The sequence below is a fragment of the Erpetoichthys calabaricus genome, chromosome 7, assembly GCF_900747795.2.
Source record: "Erpetoichthys calabaricus chromosome 7, fErpCal1.3, whole genome shotgun sequence".
NCBI classification, from domain to species: Eukaryota; Metazoa; Chordata; class Cladistia; order Polypteriformes; family Polypteridae; genus Erpetoichthys; species Erpetoichthys calabaricus.
In genome coordinates, this window is record NC_041400.2 from 129,952,382 (window position 1) to 129,972,918 (window position 20,537).

At 37.6% G+C, this 20,537-nt stretch overlaps 1 protein-coding gene across 2 annotated transcripts in view; it reads right to left on the bottom strand.

The window, feature by feature from the left end:
* The window catches only part of shroom3 (shroom family member 3), a 335,910-nt gene extending 323,721 nt beyond the window's left edge, over positions 1 to 12,189 (bottom strand). Inside the window, exon 1 of one of the 2 annotated variants that reach the window (XM_051929651.1) lies at positions 11,335 to 12,189. In XM_051929651.1, the coding sequence (XP_051785611.1) occupies positions 11,335 to 11,460 (126 nt within the window). In that variant the 5' untranslated portion in view covers positions 11,461 to 12,189. The remainder of the gene's footprint in view (positions 1 to 11,334) is intronic. The other variant, XM_051929652.1, reaches the window with a different exon arrangement.
* Positions 12,190 to 20,537: the final 8,348 nt, after the last annotated feature.

A 20,537-nucleotide genomic window follows, 5' to 3' on the forward strand; every position in this document is an offset into this window, starting at 1 on the left:
ACACAAAGTAATAAAAATACTCTTAATATTTAATTCTAACTTTAGTGTTTGCTTTTTTTACCTGAGAAAGCCATTCACTATTGAAAAATGACTGTCTATGTCATGTTAAAAGTCAAATACACAGAAGGAAGCAAAATGGTACATTTAAACAACTGATTTAAAACATACTAAGTCTAAATAATATTTTAAAAATTAAAAATTTATATCTGCACTGTACATTTATTAAAAATTTTTATAAAACGACTTCTGTCTAACTTGTTAGATATCTGATTTAATGAGGTAAGTAGCATCAATTAATCCCATGTCAAAACCAAAACTTCAGAAATTTTACATTGTGTTAGTTATTAAGACCACAGGAAGAATGGGTTATGCAAATCTTAATTAAACAACACAAATTCAGTTAAACATTTATGTCAACAGCAAAAAAAAAATTTAAATGTGGTTTTGAGTTTGTTTTTTTTATTTTATTTTTTTAATTCCTGTGTTTAGTTTCTTAACTTCATTAATATGATCCTTTCAGCACAGATTCAACAGAAAGGACTAACACTTATCATAGTAACTGTCTTTTTAACTAGCAGCCTCAACCCCATTCAAATTATCCTCTCAAATCAAGAAGTTTTTTTTCCTAGTGTTTAAGTACTCTATCCATATTCATGCCCATATTTAACTAACAATAGAGCTGCCCATAATACTTCAAGTACTGGATCTGAATTGTACATATCAACGTACTATATGGGTGCATATCACTTAATTACACTTGAGTTCTGAATGCATCTCAGATTATACTTTAACAGTGACAAGTGAAGGAATCTAAAACATCAAGATGCATATTTAGAATGTGATTACATAAATACATCTGCAGTTTCTAATATTTCATTAACCATCTGGTTTATAGTGATTGCAGTTTAAAGCTATAGGTCTCAGGCCAGCTGAGAAAGAATAAGGACATGATTGAGAAATTGAAAAACAGAAAAACTATTTCCTTGAAGACAGGTGAGCAGAAAACTAACATAGTGATTTGTAATTATTTATTTCAGTTCTGCCCAACAAATAACCTACTTAATTCTTGCCCTAAGAGGCAGTTATGGAAGCTGGATAAAGATAAAATTTGTGAATGAAGAAATTAAATGAAGAAATGAAGAATGAGGAAATAATTATTCACATACTGAGAATACAATAAATGAAAAAAGTTACCAAGCAGTGTGGCAGCAGCTTATTAGAGACTTTAAATTTTGGCTGGCCAATATGCTGGAAACATTAGGTGAATGGAAGACAACATACTGTATATTTCAGTAAACAGCCAATGTACAGAAAAGCTGTTCTTTAAAGTGTCCAGAATCTAGATGAATGGATATCTGGAAGAGATATGACACATAACAGGATGACACAAGAATGTAGTGTTTAGTATTGATGTCTTACAGTTCCAGGAGCTACAGTAAGATCTGAATCAGCCCTATATGAATAAGATATAGTGTAAGTGTGATTGTACCTTCAATGGTGCGACACCACATCTAGCATTCACTCCTGTATTGCACACATTGCGAGGATATACCCCAGTTATAAGAACAAATTCAGATAATGGATGGATGGACATGCACAACAAGCAAGTGAAATGTTAGATAAACAGCCCCCACCAATAATCCAAGCCTGTAAGCTTAACACACAAGAGATAGAATCCATAGTTATGCATGTAAAATCCCACTCATTAATCACTGTATATTCCCAGGTAGGTATGGGGAGTAGGAAGCAGAAATTATTCAAATATAAATGTGTGTACATTATTTCCATTTTGTAATAAACTTTAACACTCAAAATAATTGAACCATGAAACACTCTAGGTTAAAAATGTGTATAACTGCTGTAAGAATTTTAAATTAAATTAAACATTTATGTACACTATACCAGGTAGCATAATAATTTATTGAACAAGTAACTCTGCCACTTCATAGATGCAAAATCCTGGATCCAAAATCCTGTGAATCCCATGCCTAGTTGGGGTCCATGTAGAGTTTCCACATTCTCCCCACATTTGTTTTGGTTCTTTAGTTTTCCCTTCACATACCCAAAGAAATTCTGGTTAGGTTAACTAGCAGTTACAGATAGGACCTGTATACATGAGTGGGTCCTACAAAGGGCAGGCCCTGTTCCAGGGCTGTTTTCTGCCTTGCACTTAGTGCTACTACGACAGGCTCAGGACCCCAGTCCAGAACTTGGTTAATCAGGTGTGAAAATGTCATGCAGCAGTTTTAATACTGAGCAGAATACATTATAATGCTGTGTTATCTAACTGAAATATCCCAAATTTTTAACTATATAAAATGTTTTCCTACCAACTTCCTTTGAGGTTTAATTTGACAAACTGTATAAAACATAGTGCAAACCATACAGCAACTACCAAGTATTAATGGCATAGCTAAACAGGAATAAACATACTGCATTGATAAACAGGAGAAAACAAAATATTAAAATCATGCTTGCACAAGAAGTGTACAACCCCCCTTAAAATCAATACAACATAGAGCTTAAATCACAATACATTGAAGTGTATTTTCAAGAACACTGCTTTAACTTCTGTAAATATGGTAATCAACAGAACAGGTTGGGAAGCTTGGTGACATACTGGTTTAGCACTGCCAGCTCATAGCTGCAGAGAGCTTGGTTCAACTACCAGTGAAAATGCCTCCTATGCCATTTAGATAGAATATAGTGAATTCAATATACACAGTTTGTTAGAAATTTTCCCACATTCCTAATTCATTTAATGTAAAAAGAATAGTAAGATCCATCCATCCATTTTCCAACCCGCTGAATCCGAACACAGGGTCACGGGGGTCTGCTGGAGCCAATCCCAGCCAACCCAGGGCACAAGGCAGGAATCAATCCTGGACAGGGTGCCAACCCACCACAGGATGAGTAGTAAGATTTAACTCTTTATTTATTATACATAAAAATAAAACATCCATCCATCCATCCATTTTCCAACCCGCTGAATCCGAACACAGGGTCACGGGGGTCTGCTGGAGCCAATCCCAGCCAACACAGGGCACAAGGCAGGAACCAATCCTGGGCAGGGTGCCAACCCACCACAGGATGAGTAGTAAGATTTAACTCTTTATTTATTATACATAAAAATAAAACATCACATAAATTAATTAAAGTAACATCAAATACACACAGAAAAGTAAACTAATGTCTTTGATATGAAGGCAATGGATTTACACAATAAAATGATACTCTTAATATGAATAACTTAACAATCAGTGGAAAGTCTTGATTTTGCCCAAATGACTGAAACAGTTGATCATTAAAGTTATGTCCAAATTCTTCTTGTGTGTCTTGATCACTAAATGAAGTTTAGAAGGTAGGCACTGCAGGGGCTCAATACAAGGATAGAGATGGACACAGCAAATCAGTCTAATATACACGGAATACATAAAAACAACAATGGACTAAAATTTGGACCAAAAAAAAACTTCAATCAATAAGGTCTGTATGTTGCCACGTCATGTCAATTAACATTGGAAACATATTCTAAATTTTCATGATTATAGTTTAAGGGAAGAATTTCATTTACAAATTAGAAAGCTGAAAGCAGTTTTGGCAAGACCCATACAGCGTGAAATAACATGCATAAGTAATTATTATGACACTGGTGCCTCATCCAGGATTGGTCCCTTTATTGATGCTGGTGATGAAATAAGGTTTGGTCCCCTACTTAATTATGGGGATTTAAAAACTGATTGATGAATTGTTATCACAGGCAAGCTAACAAAGTTACAAGAGGCACAGCTAAATATAGTATCGTCTTTTGTTTTCTCCTCAACTATACAAGAGACTCCTCCACATTTATTCAAAAATCCTGTCACAGTTTTAATTTAACTGAGTGCACAGCTAGAGGAAGAGAAGCTTTCAAAAATAACCACATCTTTACTTTGTCTGTACTTCCTTCCATGTGATCTAAGAACTATTCTGTTTTAGATACGCTTTCTCTCTCCAACAGCAAGCAAAGATGCAAAACCCAAAACTGCAGCAATGCTGGAGCATGTAACTGAGTTAACAACAAATTCTACTCAGGTCAGTGTAGATCTGCTTTGTACCTGGAATACATAATTATGGATTTTGAATGGAAACCTTTACTTGGATCATTAAACCTCACTGAAAAGTGATTTAAAATATCATAGAAATTCATCTAATAATAATTACATTGATATAGCGCTTTTCTCAGTACTCAAAGCGCTATCCACACAGGGAGGAACCAGGAAGCGAACCCACAATCTTCAACAGTCTCCTTACTGCAAAGCAGCAGCATTACCACTGCGCCACCTGTGAGGACTTGTAAATTGGATTTCTTTTATTCTTAAAGGCAATGTAGAAAGAATTCCAAGAAATAAGAAGGTGCAACAGTAATAAGATACACCTAACTGCAGGTGTATTTATCTTTTAATAGAGATTCAATGTATCCTGTTGTTTTCAAAGTTACAGTATGTTAAACCATGTTCATTTGTAAAGGTTTATTGCCATAGAAAAAGCACAGACAGCTATACATGTGCCCTTATACACTTTAATAAAAGGACAAGTGTCTGTCTATGTGTCCGTCTGGATGCTAACCTCTGTCACTCCATCAGATGGCATATCACAAACATTTGTAGTAATAAAATGCATTATATTTGTCATTTCAATAGATGGCACATCACAAACATTAACATTGCCTTTAAGGATTCCGTACCAAATGGGATATAACAGAGACATACTAAACATAGTGAAGCCCAAGGAGCGTACAGCCACCCTAGCCCAACACAGACAGGCAGGACACAAGTTTCACCACACAGCACGTGTTTATTTTAAGAGGGGAAAGCTCTCTTTCTCCGCTTCCCAGAGCACAGTACATAAAGCACCAACAAGCACAGCACAGTCTCTTCATCTCCAGTCCTCCTTACAGGCTTTGTCCTTCTTCCTCCTGACTCTGGCCATTAAGAAGAGGTGGCTGGGCCCTTTTATAGGACACCTGGAAGGGGTCCAGGTGCCCAACGACCTTCTTCCAGGAGCACTTCCTGGTGTGGTGGAATTTCTGCCAAACAGGGCCCAGTAAATTTCCAGGCATCCCCTAGCTGTGGCCACAGGCCCCGTATCAGGGTTGAGCTTCCATGCTCCAAACCCATGGCCCCGCTGTAAGCCAAGGGGGCTGCCCTCTATTGGTCTGGGGGAGATGGTATCCAGAATAAGTCCTCTCCCTTGGCTCTTCTGTGCCAAAGGCTTCCCTGCCAAGTAAGGGCCCCGGCGTTCTGCCACAACATTAATGCCAAGGTCTACGTTGATTAATTAGATTTCAACCTGTCTTAGATGGGTGGCACAGCTAGTTTTAGAAATAAAATAAGAATGTTTCAGTATGATAACAATACAGGCATCAGGTTTGCTGCTCTATTCACATTGTGTAGTTTAATACTATGCCTTAAAGGTCTTGTAAAATCTTTCAATTTTTGTTGCTGATGATTAATGCATATTTAGATTTTGTCTGGGAGGAGCTTAGCAAATTATTGTTTTACAAGTAAGTGTACAGGGGCAGGGACACACTGATAGACTCCTCATAATTCCATCACTGAACTCACTGTCAGTGTGAGGATGGTTAGAATAGGCAGGGAGCACAGGAGAAAAAAATGGTCCTTTATTTTAAGGTTTTAAGTAAAATGATCACATTCCTCATATCTTTTAAACATAAGAATTAATTTGCTGCAAAGCTGGAAAATGTTTTGGATCATACTAATATAAAAAAGGAAAGTAACAGCTGCTGTCTTCCACATATGTATGCTTTATAATGAATCTATAGTATGCACTATTTGTGTATGACAATACAAAGTATACTAAAGCATTATAATATAGCCCACACAGTTATTCATTAGCTTTCAAAGCAGTCAGAAGATGAATGAATTCTTTGTGCCATGGAGAACATAATATTCACTATAACAGAATCCAGCAACAGATAGATAGATAGATAGATAGATAGATAGATAGATAGATAGATAGATAGATAGATAGATAGATAGATAGATAGATAGATAGATAGATACTTTATTAATCCCAAGGGGAAATTCACATATATATATACATATATATATAATAATAATAATAATATAGATAATATATTATATTATATATATATATTATTATAATATAATAATAGATATAATGTGAAGAACATATAAGCACAATGCACAACAGGACATTGTATCTTTTTACATTTATTTACGCTTTTGTCCAAAGTGACTTACAACATTTGATACACAATTGGTTACATTTCTTTTGCTATTCCAATTGAAGCACAGGCAGGTGAAGTGACTTGCTCAGGGTCACACAACCTCAGGGTTTTAATTCCAAAGCCTTAGCCACTGCAGTACACTGCTTTTTAAATCTATCAGCTGAACTGAGATATAGTAGGTAGCTGGACAGAAACCTTTTGGGTCAGATTCTTTAGCTTTCAAATATTCTGTTATCCTTCTTTAAATAACTATGTGAAATTCCAATTATTACCTATTAAATAACCTCGCATCAAACTACATCAGTGACCTCCTCCATCACTATGTGCCTGCACACCCGCTAAGGTCCTCTGATTCTGGTAATCTTGTTGTGCCCCACACTAATCTACACTCTATGGGTGACAGGGCCTTCAGCTGTATAGCGCCCAGACTCTGGAATGACGTATCGAAATTAATCAGGTCAGCTGACTCCATGAATTCTTTTAAAAAACAACTCAAAACTCATCTGTTCAGGAAGGCTTTTAGCTCTACTTGACTTTATTACCTTTCTCTCAGTTTACTTCTCTGTCAAGATGCCAATGTAACCTGTATGTGTGTGCGAGACCATCAATTATGTTGTTTGTTTTTTTTTCAGAATTTACTGTCTTAATCTTCTTTATTTATTTATCTGGTTTGTACAATGCTATATACTGTATATTCTGCCGTTCTTTATTATATTCTGTAAGTGCCTTGAGCATGGGAAAGGCGCTATATAAATAAAATGTATTATTATTATTATTATTATTATTCTCACCTGCTTGAGTTCAACAGTGTAAGGTTTATAAAGCAGCATCTACTGGCACAAAGTTTAAACTGAAAAGTGTATATAATCAAAACACATGCAGCTTGCAAGGGAAATGGTTTAAGAAACAATTTTTAACTTGTTTCAGATTCTACAGTACATATTATTTTCCACAATATTTTACCAATTCTAATGGTGACATATTTTAAAGATAGTGGTGGAAGAAAATAAATCCTTTAATGTAAAATATAGTGGTGTGAAAAACTATTTGCCCCCTTCCTGATTTCTTATTCTTTTGCATGTTTGTCACACGAAATGTTTCTGATCATCAAACACATTTAACCATTAGTCAAATATAACACAAGTAAACACAAAATGCAGTTTTTAAATGATGGTTTTTATTATTTAGGGAGAAAAAAAATCCAAACCTACATGGCCCTGTGTGAAAAAGTAATTGCCCCCTGAACCTAATAACTGATTGGGCCACCCTTAGCAGCAATAACTGCAATCAAGCGTTTGCGATAACTTGCAATGAGTCTTTTACAGCGCTCTGGAGGAATTTTGGCCCACTCATCTTTGCAAAATTGTTGTAATTCAGCTTTATTTGAGGGTTTTCTAGCATGAACCGCCTTTTTAAGGTCATGCCATAGCATCTCAATTGGATTCAGGTCAGGACTTTGACTAGGCCACTCCAAAGTCTTCATTTTGTTTTTCTTCAGCCATTCAGAGGTGGATTTGCTGGTGTGTTTTGGGTCATTGTCCTGTTGCAGCACCCAAGATCGCTTCAGCTTGAGTTGACGAACAGATGGCCGGACATTCTCCTTCAGGATTTTTTGGTAGACAGTAGAATTCATGGTTCCATCTATCACAGCAAGCCTTCCAGGTCCTGAAGCAGCAAAACAACCCCAGACCATCACACTACCACCACCATATTTTACTGTTGGTATGATGTTCTTTTTCTGAAATGCTGTGTTCCTTTTACACCAGATGTAACGGGACATTTGCCTTCCAAAAAGTTCAACTTTTGACTCATCAGTCCACAAGGTATTTTCCCAAAAGTCTTGGCAATCATTGAGATGTTTCTTAGCAAAATTGAGACGAGCCCTAATGTTCTTTTTGCTTAACAGTGGTTTGCGTCTTGGAAATCTGCCATGCAGGCCGTTTTTGCCCAGTCTCTTTCTTATGGTGGAGTCGTGAACACTGACCTTAATTGAGGCAAGTGAGGCCTGCAGTTCTTTAGATGTTGTCCTGGGGTCTTTTGTGACCTCTCGGATGAGTCGTCTCTGCGCTCTTGGGGTAATTTTGGTCGGCCGGCCACTCCTGGGAAGGTTCACCACTGTTCCATGTTTTTACCATTTGTGGATAATGGCTCTCAATGTGGTTCGCTGGAGTTCCCTAAGCTTTAGAAATGGCTTTATAACCTTTACCAGACTGATAGATCTCAATTACTTCTGTTCTCATTTGTTCCTGAATTTCTTTGGATCTTGGCATGATGTCTAGCTTTTGAGGTGCTTTTGGTCTACTTCTCTGTGTCAGGCAGCTCCTATTTAAGTGATTTCTTGATTGAAACAGGTGTGGCAGTAATCAGGCCTGGGGGTGGCTACGGAAATTGAACTCAGGTGTGATACAACACAGTTAGGTTATTTTTTAACAAGGGGGCAATTACTTTTTCACACAGGGCCATGTAGGTTTGGATTTTTTTTCTCCCTAAATAATAAAAACCATCATTTAAAAACTGCATTTTGTGTTTACTTGTGTTATATTTGAATAATGGTTAAATGTGTTTGATGATCAGAAACATTTTGTGTGACAAACATGCAAAAGAATAAGAAATCAGGAAGGGGGCAAATAGTTTTTCACACCACTGTATGTTACTTAAATTGCTGCTTTGCAATATAATAATAATTATAATTAGAGAAGATGTTTATTATAAATAATAAAGTAATCACAAGCTCAATCAATGAATGGTTGACAAAATCTTAGATTTTCATTTTGGTTTCACCTTATAGTATGACTGTAAGTGATATGAAGATTATATTACTTTTAATTTACTTTTGTCAAAGATGGTATTTTACGAGGGTCTTATTGGCAATATACCTATTCATATGAGGCAAAAAAGTTAGAAAATGTTTGGATTGGTTGAAGTATTTTTTTCTTAAAGGAAGACATTAAATTTACATATGACTGAAACAATAACATTCCTACTTCAACACCCAAAAATCATCAAAAGTAAGCAAACAGTTCGTGGATGTACATAATTTAAAAATTAGAGTGAAAGCCTGAAAAGGCACACAAATAGATTATATTAAGAAAGGGAGACTTATTTTAGAGAATGTGTCTGACCTGATTTGTCTATGTCTTAGAAAGTATGTGTGGTATGTCCAAACCCTTTGCAGAAAGTAATCAGAAGGTGCTACACATTGCAAAATGCACAAAAATACACACCTATATGAAAAAATAAAAATACTAACCATGCTACCAAAATAACTCTGAAACGTTAGTTATATAATTTATTCCATGGACCTAATCAAAAGGAAGCACATGAAAACTACAAAACATGCCACAACAGACACTCATCAATTAAATTATTAATTTTGGCATTCTCGGTTCAGGTAATAGCACATATTTAATGGTTTTATATGTACTTTGTATACATGTGGCATGGGGTCAATTGAAACAGTCACATCACATCTTATAAATACATATTGCCTTATTCACCTGGAAAAACATGTTACTACATCTTATGAAGAAGTAGAAACACCTAATATGGGTCATCACACAATTATGTAGTGGTTCCCAAATTTTTTCCATTAAGTTATACAAATTATCAGTTCCAAATCCTCAGAAAAGGTGCTCAGTACAAACAATATGAATTGTATATACAGTATTTGCTAGGATTGAGCACAAGTACAAATTTGATTGACTGGCAGTTCTTCCAGTGTTAATCCCTGCTGAAACTGCCTCAACTTTATGTGACCCATCTATCCATTAACTTTATGAACTGACTAAATTCAGTTTATGTGGTTGCAGGGAACTAAATCCTACCCTGACAGCATCCAGTGCAAGCTATAAACCGACTGAGGATGGGATGCTAATATGCTATAGAATACACTCAGCTTTGCATGTACACTCTTTCAAACAATTCCAATTTAGATCCTATATAGGTAAAACTGATGTGGAAAAAATGTGAAGACATAAGCTGTCATTACCCATTAGTCACGCTAACTCAGCTGGTCAGATTTTTAAAATATGGAACAATATGCTTTAAAAACAGAACTGGTCAGTATACTGTTGACTCCAACACACTTCTGTGTAAGAAGTCCTTCTTAGTCTAAATGTACATTTTTTTATGTACCACAATTGTCTTTTGAGTGTGTGTCTCACCATTCCATCAAAATAAATCTGCTTAATTCATTATGTCAGTAACTTTAAAAGATTTTCAAAACTTGATTACAATTACCACAAAGAACCATCTGCTAAAAAAATAATGAGACTGAGTTTCATTTGTTTGTCATTTGAGAACATACCTGTTTAGCCTGAGGACATATCTAGTTGTTCTTGTCTTCACAGCCTCTAGCACAACTACAATTTTTCTTTCAGTAGCATAATGAGAATTACAGTGCATGCAATACTTCAAAGATAGTCTCACTTGTGTTTGTTCAATTTGAGCATAATCTCCTTTTACTTGCATTATAGGTTTGCACAATAAAGTCTACTGTTGTGTGCACCATGTTAAGTATTTGTGCAGACTACCTGGAGGATAATAATGTTAATACCGACTGCTTAAACACATTTATGAATTTGCTGCATTAACTCTGTGCTTCTAAAATTCCCCATTGATAATTATTATATCTCTTAACTATTTTAAGAAAATACTGTTAAAGTCTATTCCCAATTAATGGTTTCTGTACTTTGAAGTATGTACTTGCCAATACAAATTGCTCTCTTTATCTGTCTTTTTTCTGTTTCACGTTTATCTTAATTTACATTTTTACTAAACATTAGCAAAAAAAAAACAAAAAACAACAGTCCCGTCTCCACTAAATCAGGTCTGGATAAACAATCCAGCCTGGCATCCTACAAAGCTCCATCTCCTAACAAAACTTATTTTTTAAGACTGGAGTCTCTGATAGGCTGAAGATTTTCAAATCCATTTATCTACCTTTCTACTTAGTCATCTATCTATCTAACGCTACGTACTTTATAATGTGTATATTTGAAGCACTTTAGGAACTTATACAGTTCACACACAGATAGATAGATAGATAACAGTTAGCTCCACGTTCTATTGCCGAATCTTACCTTGGAGATAACGAGCGGGGCACCGTGTTCGAGCCCACCTTTCAATGTGAATCCCCAGGGTGCGCCTCCCTGCAGAAATACTTCCACATACACTTGTTTTGCCGGGGTGTCCAAGCGACGTTCCATTCTTGCCCTCCGCTTGCCTGTTCAGATCGCCACAAATTAAAGGGCAATGTCCGTTTTAGACTGGCGCTCCCTATAGAGCTCCACTAGGTAGACCATGGCAAAAAATGCTTACTGCAGAAGCTGCTAGAGTAACCCGGAAAAAGCAACGTGAATGGCTAGCTGGTGTGAGCGGGGGTGCTGTGATTTTTTTTAAACTTCTTTCTTTGCCATAAAAGCCTGGCACCCAGTCTCCAAAAAGATCAAGAAGGAAGTGAGTGTACCCCGGAGACACATGCTTTGCTTAGAAAAAGTAAGGAAAAGTTCTAAACTTGTCAGCCAATATTCAAAAACTAAGGTTGCCGACAGTAAAATTACAAAATGCAAACTCACAACCGCTTCATCCACCCCTTCCCAAGTAGCAAAAGTCTTCAAAAGCGTATTCACCAAGAAGGGGGTATGATGAGGACGGCTTCGTTTTTGATTGATTATCAGTCTTTCTCCTCCTCTGAGTACATTTTACCATTACAATAGGCAGCTTTTCTTCAATCCAGTGCACCGAAAGAAAGGGCGAGCGCTCTCCCCAGTGGCTGCCTCAGGATTCCGTGATTAGGAGGTTACAAGCGCACTGTCACAGAACTTTTCCAACTTTGTTTCAAGTACTCTTTCCGCCCTTACGTCCACCTCTGTGGTGCTGTTTAGACGCTGCCGTGCAGTGTGCCTGTACTCGTCTTGTGCCAATGCGTCCTCACTCCGTTTAGCATCCTATGCCAGTAGTAAGGTGGCTAACACCCTGACAGTGCTGCTCCGCCCCCACCTCTTTCCTCTCTGTCACCGCGCTAAGCGCTCCACCGAGAAAGCGCATGCGTCACATATTTCTCCGCTATAGAGCCCGCTATTGGTCTTGTTACGGTGTTAACTCTTCATTCGTTTGAGTTCTACTACTTTTCTATAGTTACTGTATATTTGGAATTGCTGGTGGAGAAAAACATCCAGAGAGCACATTTTGGTCAAGCATTTATTAACTGCAGCCAGCAGTGTGATTAGTGGGCTGCATGGCTGTACAGTGGCTAGCATGGATGCCCCACTGATGCTGGAGGCAGAATTTGAATTCTAGACCAGTCTGGCCATATGGGGTTTGAGCGTTATCCACGTTTTCTTGCTTCTTCCATCTTTAATTGACCTCCTACATCTCAAAGACAAATACTTGCGTTAAAAAGTTTGGATACAAGAAATTTTCATGTGTTTGATAGAAATCAGTACATTCTTTAACAAGATACCATTAAATGGATTTAAAAATACAGCACAGCTGAACCACATATTTGCACCACTGAAACCTGATATTTTTTCAATAAAGCAAGTAAGTCGACTTTGCTTAGATTGCAAGTTATTGGAGAAGAGGGCAAACTGGATCTAACCAGGACAGAAAAAGATGGGGAAGGCCCAGATGGGCAACTGCATAACAGGATAAGGACATTAGGACAGACAAACAGACAGACAGACAGACAGACAGACAGACAGACAGACAGACAGATAGATAGATAGATAGATAGATAGATAGATAGATAGATAGATAGATAGATAGATAGATAGATAGATAGAGAATCATATGAAAAAATTTGGGAACCCCTCTTAATTCTTTGGATTTTTGTTTATCATTGGCTGAGCTTTCAAAGTAGCAACTTCCTTTTAATATATGACATGCCTTATGGAAACAGTAGTAGTTCAGCAGTGACATTAAGTTTATTGGATTAACAGAAAATATGCAACATGTATCATAACAAAATTAGGTGCATAAATTTGGGCACCCCAACAGAGATATTACATCAGTACTTAGTTGAGCCTCCTTTTGCAAATATAACAGCCTCTAGACGCCTCCTATAGCCTTTGATGAGTGTCTGGATTCAGGATGGAGGTATTTTTGACCATTCTTCCATACAAAATCTCTCCAGTTGAGTTAAATTTGAAGGCTGCCGAGCATGGACAGCCTGCTTCAAATCATCCCATAGATTTTCAATTATTATTCAAGTCAGGGGACTGTGATGGCCATTCCAGAACATTGTACTTCTCCCCCTTCATGAATGCCTTTGTAGATTTTGAACTGTGTTTTGGGTCATTGTATTGTTGGAATATCCAAGCCCTGCATAACGTCAACTTTGTGACTGATGCTTGAACATTATCCTGAAGAATTTGTTGATATTGGGTTGAATTTATCCGACCCTCGACCTTAACAAGGGCCCCAGTCAGTGAACTAGCCACACAGCCCCACAGAATGATGGAACCTCCACCAAATTTGACAGTAGGTAGCAGGTGTTTCTCTTGGAATGCGGTGTTCTTCTTCCACCATGCAAAGTGCTTTTGTTATGACCAAATAACTTAATTTTTGTCTCATCAGTCCAAAGCACTTTGTTCCAAAATGAATTTGGCTTGTCTAAATGAGCATTTTCATACAACAAGCGACTGTTTGTGGCATGAGTGCATCTGCCATACAGATGTTCTTTGTTGAAATTGCGCTGAATTGTAGAATGATATACAGATACACCATCTGCAGCAAGATGTTCTTGTAGGTCTTTGGAGGTGATCTGTGGGTTGTCTGTAACCATTCGTAGCCTTCCCCTAAGCCATGATACTGAACAATCTTTGTTTTCAGATCTTTTGAGAGTTGCTTTGAGGATCCCATGCTGTCACTCTTCAGAGGAGAGTCAAAGGGAAGTACAACTTGCAATTGACCACCTCATGATTGGACACACCTGTCTATGAAGTTCAAGGCTTACCGAGCTAATCCAACCAATTTGGTGTTGCAAGTAATTAGTATTGAGCAGTCACATGTATTCAAATCAGCAAAATTACAAGGGGACCCAAATTTTTGCACAGCTAGTTTTTCACATTTGATTTAATTTCATACAACTAAATACTGCTTCACTAAAAATCTTTGTTCAGAAAACACTCTAGTACACAGATGTTCCAAGGAAATGAAAGACATATCACTGTTATCTTTTTTGTTGAAAGTAAATTATTATGCAGGCTGAGAGGGGTTCCCAAAATTTTCATATGACTGTAGATAGAAAATTATTTGTCCTGTCCAGGTTTGGCTTTTTACACACACATATATATATATATAAATATATGTGGTCTAAACACACACCAGAATGACTAAAAAGGAAATAGATTCAAGAAGAAACAAACTTCCGATTTGGCAGTTACAGTCACAGTAATGCATTATGTAGGTGTATTGCTGTTGGTATAAAGTAGCCCCCACAACGTTTCTTGCTGAATAATTCATTGGCTGAAAATCCTCAGAGTTAGTGCGTCAGAGAGAGGATGTGAAGCATTGTTCATAATGGAACTCAGTTTTGTTTTAATTTTCTCCTTTGCCACAACCCCCAGGTAGGCCCAGTGTGCATCCTATAACTGATTTTGCCCTTTTAATTAGCTTGATGATTAAGTGGGCCGCTCTTGAAATGATGTTACCAGCACAGCACACCACAGGATGAAACTTACCACAGTAAAGGAATAAAGTCTCCTAAGAAAAAACAGCCTGCTCTGCCATTGCTTATGTAGTTCTTCCGTGTTCCAATACCAGTCCAACCTGTCATTAATGTGGACTCCGAAGTACTTGTGGGAGTGCACCACCACTACCTTCTTGAATAGTGACTGGACATACAGTAGAGGCTGTTTGGTACTGCAAAAGTCAATAACCAGTTCCATGGATTTGCTGATGTTACGATGCAGACAATTCTCTTTGCATCAAGAAAAAACTTCACCTGACTCCTATACTCTGTCTCATCCTCTTCATCAATAAACCCCATAAGTGCAGAATCATCTGAGAGTTTCTGCAACTGACACTACCTGTTGTTATATTTATAGACAGAACTGTACCTTGTGTTGCTCCACTGTATCCACATCCATATCAGAAATACAGTCCTTAAGTCCCACAAACTGCAATCTCCCAAAAGATAGTCCATTATCCAGGACACCATAGGCTCATTCACCTGCAAATCTCTGAACTTATCCCTTACCAGGGATGGCTAGATAATACTGAAAGCATGGGAGAAATCTAAAAACATAATTCTCACATTGCTGCCAGCTTTGTCCAGGTGAGAATAAGCCTTGTAGAGTGAACAGATAATGACATCCTTCACTCCAGTCTTTGTTCAATAAGCAACCCGCAGTGGCTCCATGTGGTCTACCACAAGAGGACTTATATAGTCCAGGACCAGCCTCTCAAAGGTCTCATAATATGAGATGTAAGCGCCATTGGTCTGTAGTCCTGCCTGCCTTCTTCAGAAGAGGAAAAATGCAGGAAGTTTTTCACAGCAGCAGCACTTTCTGGAGCCTTAGAGACAGATTGAACATGTGACAAAGGACACCACAAAGTTGGTCAGCACAGACCTTAAGAATTCAAGGACTGACTCCATCTGGTGCTACAGTTTTTCCTGTGTGTAGCTTCCTTTTTTGAGAAACAAGAGAAAAGATAACTCTAGGTTTCAAAAAAAGCTATAAAAGCCATATTCAAAAACTGGCAAATTAAAACAAAAGGTTAACATAGGCAAAATAACACAGACATTAGATGGAAGGTGACTGGAAAAGCAAATTAAGGCCACCATCCTGGCAGTGATCTTTAATCTGATGCAGATGACACTGGTATTTGGTGTGCATTTAAAAAAGCAAACTGAGGCCCAACAAGATGTTTGTTTCTCAAACTACAGACTCTGATGTACTTTTCCTTTTATGCAGATGTCTATATGCTTCTTCTCCATCCTTTTCTATCCTGGATAGATCCAAGGTGCCCTTTTCACTCAAGATAGTAATAGGCACCTTTGTATGAAATCTTTAATTCCTTGGCAATGTGTTACTTTGAATTACCTTTATTCTGCATAAAAACAATAGACTGACATATTTATTGAGAAAGCTGTTTTGTTATGGCCAGTTTTCAACCCTTTATAAATGCCAGTTAGGGTCAGTTCTATCATTTAGGTGGCTGCCTAGGGCAGCACAAATTTGTGGAGACAACTTTTTTTTTTTAAACATTACGGACCTAATGTAGAAAAGTCTCTCACTATGATCAAAATACCAAGGGTCGCCCACCTACCCAGTCATTAATATAATAAACAAAAAACAACACATTTCACCAATGATAATCTACCTACAAAGGTTTATATAATAAACAATTCACTTTTAATATGACTAATTAAGGATAAGTTAAGGGAGTTTACAATTTGGACACTGAAGGAATTGGCGCTGAAAATGGGGTTTTGCAGTCAGATGTAAATAATTAATTATAAATCAGATATTTCAAGTAGTAATGACCAGTAGAAACACTAGTAATGTCTTGGCCATATTTTCAAATCAATTTAATGTTATCTTCATAAAAGGGTTTCGTTTCTATTAAAAACATGAAGATTCCTGAGTGATTCCACATTTTTGAACGCTGTGTCTGATCTATTGCTAAAATTGCCTTGATGTTTGTGTGCCCTATGATAGACTGGCACGCCACTAGTTGGTTCCTAACATAGGCTCAATGGTCACATGTTTAGCTTGTTCATGTGGGATAATCTTTTCATTCCTGAGATATGTGTCTATGTTAACCCCAATCGAAACCCACTCCTAATAGATTTTAATAAAGGACACAACGCTAACAGATATGGAGCAAGTAGCAGCAACTGAGGGCATCTCATAGCAAGAGGTGATGGTCATGGTTCTTTGGCTTTTATAAGTGTCCTATTTTTTGCTACAGGCACAATATCACAGGGTGTGCATGTCATTCAGGTCTTCTGTGGGTAAGCTTATCACTGTCATGGGAACCAAGTGCTAAAATCTCTTACACCTCAATCCATTTTGCTGGGACTGATAGAATTATTAACAAAGCATTAAAACCAATTAAAGGATTCATTTATTTAAATTCTAACTGGCTGGATGTTTGCTTCCTAACTGAAAATTGATTAGATAGATAGATAGATAGATAGATAGATAGATAGATAGATAGATAGATAGATAGATAGATAGATAGATAGATAGATACTTTATGAATCCCAAGGGGAAATACACAAAGCATGGCCAGGAGTATTGGGACCCCTTTATTTGCTGTCTAAAGTGTATCCTTATCAGTAAAGGTCAGAAAGGCCTGTCCATGCAGTGTGCAATATCTGGATGTATTATAGATGAGAAAATTACAAATACAAACCATTATTACAGTAAATACTTGCAAAGCAATGCTGAAACCTCTTAAGCCATGAAGAAGTGGCAGCATCTATCAGCCTTGCAGTTTTTCCACTTCCATACATCCCCACAGCTTTTTACTGGATTAAGAGAGAGGTTGGGAGCATGTACTGATACAGCACGTTGCTGCACCCACCACATGACAAACCACCTCAGGATCCCAAATTAGGGCCTGAGAGCAGCCATGCAACAGGTGACACCTCAGTGCCACACTAGTCTGAATGGAGTGGAACAGTGTGAGGTTTTTTACAGTGACTGTAGCAGGAACCCTGCCCCCCACCCCCGGGTTATCCCTGCAAGCTGGTGGACATGCTTGCCTAGCTGGATGCAGTTTAACAACATATCCAGAACAGAGCAAATACAGGTTAAGTGCCTTGCTAATGGGCCCAACAAAGTGGAATCACTTCTGGCATTTACGGGATTCAAATCAACAACCTTCCAATTGCTGGTGCAGGTCCCTAACCTCAGAGCCATCACTTTGCCTAATTGAATTAAATGGTTCAAAAAATTCTGTATAGATACATGGAAACTAATGTATTAGTACAGTACTCAAAATAAATCTGGATTTTATTCTCAGAAAATCTCACTCAGATGCCTCAAGTGCTACTTTTGTTTATTGCTTTCACTGTGTTGTCTCTCTTTTTTTCCGTTGTCCTGAGCAGACACTATTTGGTCATGGTGGTGGTAGATGTAGTACTTTTCAGTGTATTAGAATCAGCATGAGACACAAAAACAGAATGACTGAAAGCCGATGTCCAGCTTTGAAGTAAATAAATGAGTATGTGTTAGGTGCTATTAGCTGGGAGAACTGGACATTCACCACACTGATACAGAGGACAAGGTCTTTTATTAAAAAATATGTAAGCATGCCTAGTGTAAAAAAGGATATGTACAGTATCAATGCCGTTTCTGCATTAAGAGATAGTGGGGCAGCGCCCTGCCAGATGTTCTGAAAAATAGGTAATTCACTTCCCTCAGTAGTTTAACTTTGTAGTAAATGTTTATAAAAACCCTCAGCTTTGTCTTCTTAAGCAAATTTTTCCCAATCTTATACTCAATGTAACTATTTATATTTAGCTGCAAACCTGTTTCCAACTGAGGGGTGTAGCCAATTGACCCTGCAGTGGTCTCTATACCCTTGTGTGTGTATACATGCAACCTGAACTTTCAGTTTAGATCACTCCCCACATTTATTAAAATAAGGATAACCTGTTGTTTTTTAACTGCACGTTGGCACTTCCAGTATTACTCAGTCTTCTTGACACAGCTTTTTCAAATTAGGTTTCAATTTCTGCATCGAGTGTTTGCAAGGCTTTTATTTTACTTAGCATTTAAATCTATATGGTTTCATTTTGCCAGGTGATGACAATATCAGAGGTTATCACAATGATATGATGCCAATTGAGATAGACCATGTACAAACATTCCTTTGTTAGAAGGTTATTTTTGGTGATGCAAAAGGTGCATGAACATGCATTTTTCATTAGTCATAAGGAAAAGAGGGACATACATTATTAGTTAAGTTTGATAAGTCTGTACACATAAGAAATTATAGTATGGCTCCATCAAAATTTTCTTGCTAAAATGCCACTGTATGCTAGATTGATCTGTTGTGGGTAAACCTAGAAATCTATACTAGTTGACTAGATACATTTTTTGAAGAGTATAAATAAAGGATAAATACATAATGACAATAAGCAGTAGTGTTCCCTTGTGATTTCACTGAATAACCCTGGGTGGGAGACTGCCTGGATGTAGTGCAAGGCTTTTTGACCCCATTGTCCATGGATAGTCTACAGAGGCAGCAAACAAAGGGTGGATGTTAGAAATCTAAGGGGCTAGGGTGGGAACCATACAAGGTTTAGGCAGCTACGTCTAAACTAAGAACATTTAATCTTCTTTCCTTTGATCATTCCCTAAAAGGGAACAGTAAAATCTGTAAGTAAACAATCTAGACATGTTTTGATATGAGCAGAAAAATATGCTATTTTGAATGTTCAAAAAAGTCTGTATTGGAACAGTTGGAACAAGTGACCAGTCTGACTGCTGTCTGTAAACAGTATTGTGTGGGGTTTCTCCAGGTAGTCCAGTTGCCTTCCAGTCAATGGTGTAACTAGGGTTGGTGTCATTCAATGTGGTAACCAATGCCCCTGGGTAACTTGATGAATAGAGCTCTTTAACAGAGTGTTGATCAAACTTTAAACAATACATCAAGCACACACCCAGCCATTTATAATGCAGCACTGTAATTCCTACTATTAATGGCGTGCAGAAACTCGACCGTTACAGTGAGCGGCGGTGCGGTCCCCCGTGATGATTTCAGCACACTGATACTTGATAATTTCATCAACCATTGGGATGTGGTCCTTAATGATTTCAGCCTAAAACACTGCACAAAAATTTTATACACAATCATCTGAGTGTTGCTCCCTCCAATGGCGTGACCCGATGTAGTCTGCAGTCTCCTCAGTGATCCTACTGCTTCCAGTACGTTTGTATGCAATTGTGATCTGGGATGGACTGACATCATATCCAGGGCTGGATCTGTAAAATAATGTGAACCAACTAATGCTTGTATTCAAGTGCTGTGTGCATTAATACTATGATGACTATGATTTACAGTAATCCCTCCTCCATCGCGGGGGTTGCGTTCCAGAGCCACCCGCGAAATAAGAAAATCCGCGAAGTAGAAACCATATGTTTATATGGTTATTTTTATATTGTCATGCTTGGGTCACAGATTTGCGCAGAAACACAGGAGGTTGTAGAGAGACAGGAACGTTATTCAAACACTGCAAACAAACATTTGTCTCTTTTTCAAAAGTTTAAACTGTGCTCCATGACAAGACAGAGATGACAGTTCCGTCTCACAATTAAAAGAA